Source organism: Python bivittatus, unplaced genomic scaffold (assembly GCF_059951505.1).
Source record: "Python bivittatus isolate LINGU-HERP-01145 unplaced genomic scaffold, Pbiv_v1 ctg000070_np1212, whole genome shotgun sequence".
NCBI classification, from domain to species: Eukaryota; Metazoa; Chordata; class Lepidosauria; order Squamata; family Pythonidae; genus Python; species Python bivittatus.
The window spans coordinates 31,912,137-31,919,521 of record NW_028277034.1 but is presented as its reverse complement, the minus strand read 5'-3'; the positions used below and the strand labels follow the sequence as shown (position 1 = coordinate 31,919,521).

General features: G+C 33.5%; 1 protein-coding gene across 1 annotated transcript; it reads right to left on the bottom strand.

Moving 5' to 3' along the window:
* Nucleotides 1-492: 492 nt before the first annotated feature.
* Nucleotides 493-6,664, bottom strand: IL21 (interleukin 21). The gene is made up of 5 exons (XM_088133262.1): nt 6,582-6,664; nt 6,404-6,439; nt 3,581-3,736; nt 2,294-2,371; nt 493-2,192 (listed from the first exon to the last, which is right to left on the bottom strand). The coding sequence occupies exons 1-5, from the start codon at nt 6,600-6,602 to the stop codon at nt 2,166-2,168; spliced, it is 318 nt and encodes a 105-aa protein (XP_087989388.1). The 5' UTR covers nt 6,603-6,664; the 3' UTR covers nt 493-2,165.
* Nucleotides 6,665-7,385: the final 721 nt, after the last annotated feature.

Sequence of the window (7,385 nt, the reverse complement as noted above, 5' to 3'; positions counted from 1 at the left end):
TGTTTTGTTTTTTAATATCACAGCAGATGGCAGCACCTAGTCAACTGTGGCTGATCTTGAAACAGCTAAACTGAGTCAAAGCCAGTAAATTAGCATGAAAGACTGCCAGGAAATCTTAAGTCCTTGGGCTGATCTCAGAAGTTAGCAAAAAAGCATCTTGGAAGAAGGAAATGGCAAACCATCATTGCCAAGGGAGAAAACATGGACATATCCATGGAAATACCAGGATTCAATATCAGTTCAAGGGAAACTGACTTCTTTAAGTGAAACATCACAAAATAGCAGTTTCTGGATGTAATATAATATACAGAATAGGAGTTCCAAGGTTTTATGATAAACAAGTTGCTTTGAAGTGATAGTTTTGTAAAAGAGTACATACTACAAGAAATAAGTCATATCTTTGAATATTATTTAATATTTTCAAATTTTAAATACATTTGATCAACTGGCATATAAATAAACAATATTCCAGGATTTCACAAGGGTAATAAATATTAAATTAAATAGTTAGAAGGACATAAGTGTGCAGGCAGCATTCAACTCACGCTAACCTATATTGAAATATCTGCTGATAATTTATTATTGTTATCACAAACAAATACTTAATCCTCCCTAGGAGTAAATTATTTTTCCATTATTTGCCACAGTGCAAATCTTCATAGCTTTCCTGTCTTCTGCAACCTGTTCTCAGCAAATAGATATTAAAGGACAGTCTAAGACAGTGTTGTTCAAACATGGCTGGCTGGGGAATTCTGGGAGTTGAAGTCCACCCATCTTAAACTGGCCAAGTTTGAACAAAACTGGTCTAAGATGAATTGGACTTGATCCAGTCTTGCTGTCTTGTTAGCTTCCATTTGTGCCTGATGAACGTAGCACTGCTAAAGGCTGAAAGAAGAAAGCCTTTCTCTATGGCTGAAAAAGGCGGTAAGTCTGAGTTTATATTACTGTACTTGGTAGATTGAAACTATACATTTTGGTAGATTCTTTCAACAATTTCATTTAGGCATACTCTTGACATATACACAGTTTTCACAAAACGGTCTCATTAAAAAAAAAAATCATAGCATTAAGCCGAATGTATGATGGTAATGGCAAACACTTGGGGAGAAAGCTGAGTATAAACCTTGACTTAGAGCATAACCTTGTTTATTCAGACTTCCTACAGGGTCTTGCTCTGTAGTAAATAAATAAATGGTGAGATGCAGCTGGGAAGGTTGCTTGCTCCAGTAATTTCTGTATGACAAGCTTTACTATTAATGTGGTCTATAAAATGGAAAAAGATTAATATTCTTTAAGAATCAAAATCTGTTGTGTTAAAAACTGATATAGTCTATGGTTTTATTTTAATATTTTAGTGGGAAAGCATGTTAGCCTCAGGAAGAGCAACACGGGATAACTATGAAGGAAAGGATTTTCATCTGGAGGGGATTTGGTTTATGTTACTTTTAAACTGAGAAAAAAACATATGAAATATATGTCTCTATGGTTATTTAATTAGTGCTAGCCGTGTGTAGAAATATAGTAGCTTTTGATCTAAAGGGATACATAGGAAACTGCAGTGTGAACATGCACATATGTGCCCAGTATACCCACTTAAGGTGGAAAGCTACTGCAAGGGAAAGACAAAAATAAATTTGAATTATTCTTCACATACCTTATCTATTAATATTATTAATAGAAACTTAAGCAACTCTTTGTACAAAAAACTGATCAATTTTATAGGTGAGTTCCAATACAAGACACAATATTAGACTTTCCTCTACAACATTAGACAATACCTGTGTAGCTTATTGTTCAAGGTATTGAATGAATACATTTAATACCTTTTAAAAATGAAATAGCGCATCTTACTTTGTAGAATGACAAATTAATCCAAGTTTTAAAATATACATGGAAACTGAATTTCTTTTCAATGGATCCAAATAGTTTCAGTTTTTATGATCATTTTCATTTACTTGTTAGGTCCTTAAAAAAAAAGGTGCTTCATTGAGAGTATGCATGAAGTATCTCTCTTCTTATTAAGCAGCTGCAATGTTTTCACACTGATGTGGAAAATCCCGATATATTCTACTCATATAATTAAAAACAAAAAAAACCCTACCCCCACCTGGAAGAACAATTGTTGTATTATAATGAAGTTTTAAGTAATAGATGTTCTTTTGCCTTCATGTTTCATAAGCAGTTTGATAGAGCTGTAAAAAAAAGGTTTAAAATGTTAAAACACCATGACAAAATAGTCACATAGAAACTGTGAGAGAAAATGCCAGTAAGAATAAAAATAAATCATTATTACCCTTTGTAGCAATGATTTAAAGTCACGCAAAAAAACTTTTTCTGATTGCTTTGGGTAATCCACACAAGAATAACAGTTCTAGAAATCAAAGAAAATGTCATAATGTTATTCACAGTTTTGGGGAACATAAATCAATATAACTGATGGAACACAACATTTTTACAGATTTACGAAAATAATACATCATAGTTGTTATATTACAATTGGCAAATGCAACCATAAATAAATAGTTGCATTTAAATGTAATTTATTCATTGTTTTGTAACCTCAACTATGTGACATCCTTGTCTTAGTGTTAATCTTTATAAAATATTATATATCTTTCTGTAGCTATCAGCCTGTGATGTAGAAGCCCTTCTCAGTCAGAGAGTCAAATGGCTATTAGAAGTTCCAGAATCAAAATCTGACATTAAAAACAGAAACAATGGCAAATTTCTAGGACAAATGAAAGCATGACTAGATATGTCAAAGACCTACAGCAAATCGCCTTTTCTTTTACATGAAATCGATGCTTCAATAAACTAAAATATTCATGGGAATAGTTGGAGTAGATTCTGCTGTCAAGTTGTGAGAATGAAAACATTTATAATCTTAATTCACAATCTTAGATACAGTACTCAGCAATAAACAATTGGCCCTGGAATATTTTTAGAAAGTAAATTTCTCATAATACCAGCATTATTACTGTGTTTTAGCATTTGAAAGATGTTTATGAAAATCACTTCAGTTAATAGGACTTGTACAGGATGCTGAAAATATGCTTAATACCAGAGATGCTTATAAAATTATAACATAGTTCTCAGCAGCTTCATAAGATTATTCTATTGCATGAAAATACTCTAGATATTTTCCTTTTGCTTCAGCAATACTAATTGCCTTCGGCCAGGCTCTCTGAAGGGTGGTATCCAGAAAAAGTCTTAGAGGCGTTTTAGAGGCTTTCAACTATAACCTCTTGTGCCACACCAAACAATACTGAACTGATATTTGAAGGACTGCTTCTCCCCAGTTACATCTACCATCCCATCAGGAGAGGCATGTTGCAGGTCCTGCCAGCTAGGGAGTGTCGCTGGGTGGGACCTAGGAAGAAAGCCTTTTCTGCGATAGCTCCCACCCTGTGGAACATCACTACCCCCAAGGTGAGGGTGACAAAAAAACAACCAAGCTCAGAACCTCAAGGACTCTGCAATTCAACCCTGAGTTATATATATTCTCTTCTATTGGTATATTTGTTGCCTGTGCAAATGTTAACCAATTAATTACAAAATATATTGTAAATATAAACCATACCTGGACAGAGGGTTCGAGGATACGCTCAACATTACGCTGAGAAGAATGGATGCGAGAAAGAGTGGTACTGAAAAGTTTTTCATTTTTACCATGTGCTGGCTTTAAAAGTAAGGATTCATTTACAAAGCACTTGAAGGCAGACAACACACAATGATCCTGGAACAAAAACCACATAGATCAGTGTTGTAACGCATGATCTTTTTGAACAATATAATTTTGAATAACCAGCACAAGCAACTTTGTGTACGTTCTGTGCTGCCATTGAGGCAGCTTTCAAATCCTTTGAGGAAATGTGACTATTGCTATTCATAGTAAGAAGTGATTATTCAACACTCAGAGATATTATTTTTCTTCTTCTGATGTTTGAAAGATATGGTTAAGATTTAACATTTCCAGATTTGTCTCTGATCAACTATAATTGAAAGAAATCATTCAAAATAAATGAGAGTTCTGCTGAATTGGACACATGTCTCTATAATCCAGCATCTAAGAAGTCCAAAAGTCTTTCTCACTACTATCACTCTTTAAAACTTGCAATCTGCTTTGCAGTGCCCCCGGACTTCTTCCTCTCCTGATGTTTTAGTTGGCATACTCATGTCACTTAATACGTAGTGTTTATATTTAATAAATAATATTCTGGTGCGCTAGGACAAAGCATTTAGCATTCAAATAAAAATTAAAACTCTGTCTTCAAGAAATAGACAGTTCATAAAACACAAGATCCCAAAGTTTCCTTATTATCACTGAATATTGTAAAAGTATAAAGCTTAATATCTAGTACAGTTGTGCAGTTCTTTAGAAATTCAGAAAAGGTGCTTCACAGTGCACAGGACCACAAATATAGTATCTGTCCGCTGCTCTTTAAAGCATCCAGTATCAGTTTCTGTTTCCTATTTTCAGCTGGGATAAAGAAGTTAAGAAACTCTACCAATTTAAATTTTTTAAACTCTAGGGGCAGTATATCAGTACTTAAATTAATTCTTCTCTCACATGCTATATTATAATCAATTTAATTTATTTGGGGTAAGAAAAATTAGGTCAAGATATTCAGTTTTCCAGATAAAACTGAGAACATTTTAGTTACTTCTGAGATATATGAACAGTTGTGTATTTATCATGTAAATCTTCACCTATATAATCATCCACCAGTTAGATTTATATGGGCTAAAAACTGACTCAGCACTTGTAAATTTATGTAGTTGAGTTATATAATTGTTGTGGTCCGCATTGGGGGACATTATGACAATAAAATCCTAATTTTAATAAATTATACTATATCGCCATAATATCCTTTTCTTCACAAAGCTTTTTAAAAAAACTGCATAAAGAAAATCTATTTTAGAACTTAGATGGAGGTAGTAGCAGAATACCTAAGCAAATTGCTCTATATTGCTTGCTCTAGCAAACCATGTTCAGTGATTCAAAGCAATGACAAAAAGATAAAAGTGGACAATATTTTATTATCTTTGACTTTAAATTGACGGGGGGGAGGGGAGAGAAAGCACTGATCATACAGAATTATATTACCTAATTAGGTGCCAGACAAAGGCCTGGATTCCATATTTTGAATCAAATGCATTTTTCATACTGTCTTTAAAGACAACCCCATGTGGGGGACATTGAAATAATCTAATTTGGAAGTCACTAAACATGTATAAATGTAAAACTAAAGTCTCCTTTGAGTTGAGCTCAAGTTTTGATGACTTCACAGACATATCCATGTGGTTTTTTTGGTAGCAGTATGAAAGTGGTTTGCCATTGCCAAAACAGTTTCTATTGAAAAGGGTGCAGCTACATCAGCCAAGGATAATAAAAAGCAGTCCTGGCCATTGCTCCATCTGAGCCTTCAAGAAAACATCTGTGCAAGAGCATTCCCAAGCTACAGATTCATTCCTGCAGCCCCATTTACTGAGAAACAGTTGTTCAGAAATGGGTCAAAAATATATAAAATGCCATTTTTTTAGCAATGTAAAGGTGCACATGTATTAAAATAATACTCCAGGAAGCTTCTACTGTGCTGAAGAAAAGTTGGTCAGGTCTTTAAAAGATGTTTGCATCTGTGTGAAACCGCTTTTCTGAAACCGCTTTTCACATTTCCTGAACTTGGCAGACTGTATTCGTTGAGAAGTTATGATTAAGCAATTAGTTGCTAGCTGTAGTTGCTTAGTCTGTGGAACACTGGCAATTTTTAAAAAGTGATAAACAAGAATATTTGATGCAAATATTTAAGCATTCAGAGAATACATTTCTGACGGGAGCTTCTTATGTCAATAAAGAAGCAAATCCAACAAAGAAGTGGGATATATATTTTGCTCATATTAGCAGCAAAAATAACAGCTCTGCAATGTTGAATGTAATAAAGCAGAAGGAACAGGTGAGTGGAAGATTTTTTCTTCTTTTTTAATTTATAACTTGCAATTAGATTACAATTCTGAATATAAAGCAGTTGCCAGGTACTAATGAAATGTCATATTTTGCTATTCTGCTGCATATAATTATCTCTGAAACATGTTCAGAACATCAAGCAAATGCTTTTATCTGCTTCAGAATTCTTATTACATGGAATTCCTTACTGTATAAAAGCAAGCTTTGATTATATGGGCTAATGCCATAGTACTGATTAATTTTAAGTTGCTATTAATTTCTTAGGAGTTTCTATCAGGACCATTTCTCTGATAAAGCACAACCATACAATGATGATTTAGCAAGACATGCTGTAAATATCTATTATTTCAGAATCATACTTTGTTATACACATTGTTCAAAATCTTCTATATGTGCCTACAATAAAGCAAGTTAAAGCAAGTTTTGAGAAAGCCTTACCGGGATATTTATGGGTGAATGTAGACTTTGAACACCCTAAATGAATTTAAAAATAAACACATGTTATTGTTTGCAATTTCATACATTGTTTAATATTTCAGTTTTTCACTAGAAAAGTGACTTTTCACATAACAGTTAAGTAATTCATAATCATAAGTATCATAGATACTGTACTTACCACTTTTATCATTTCATTCATCTTGTCTATACTCTTAATGAGTTCCTCAAACACAACAGAACCGTTAATGGGTGTAGTGTCTATCAAACTGAATAAAAAGACACAAAGCAAAAAGCAAGTAAATGACTGTTTCATATCTGCAGGACTTTAAGTGTTCTCTGATGAGTTGAATTAATTTAGCTGTCCTCAAGTATACTATACCTACCTATTTATTAACATTTTATGGAGAGATAAAAAAACCACGCATTTCAGTTTGGAAAGCTTTATTTCATGGATTAATGAGTAACCCTTTTTCTTTTCCACTGGCTAGATGTCTATAGGTGAGAGAGTTTGTGCGTAGGAGCTAGGATTTATGAAGCTAATGAAAATGTGTCCCATTAGCACATTAGACAGGAAAGAAAAGTGAGAGGGTAATTCCCAATTTCAGTATGAGTCAGACACTACAATGCAACACATCTGTACACATATTTTGATTTAACAACTCTACTAGCAAAACAAACCTTGCATCAACTTCTAAACTAAAGGTGCAGGTAAATAGTTTTGGGGGTGGTGGTTCTGCTACTAATGAACACTTCAGCTGGCATAGAAGGATACATGCTAAAGACAGGATATTCCAATATTAAAACTCATAATTACAAATTGATCATTCATATTCAAGTGTTGGTTTTAGTCATTTAAGATATTGAAAAGGATTCTTCTGCAGCTGTGTCAGATTCTTTGAAAAGGAATATAGATTTGAAAATGTCCCCTGTCATAATTCTACATCATGTCAAACCTTTAGAGATCAGGGAGAAGTACAGTAAG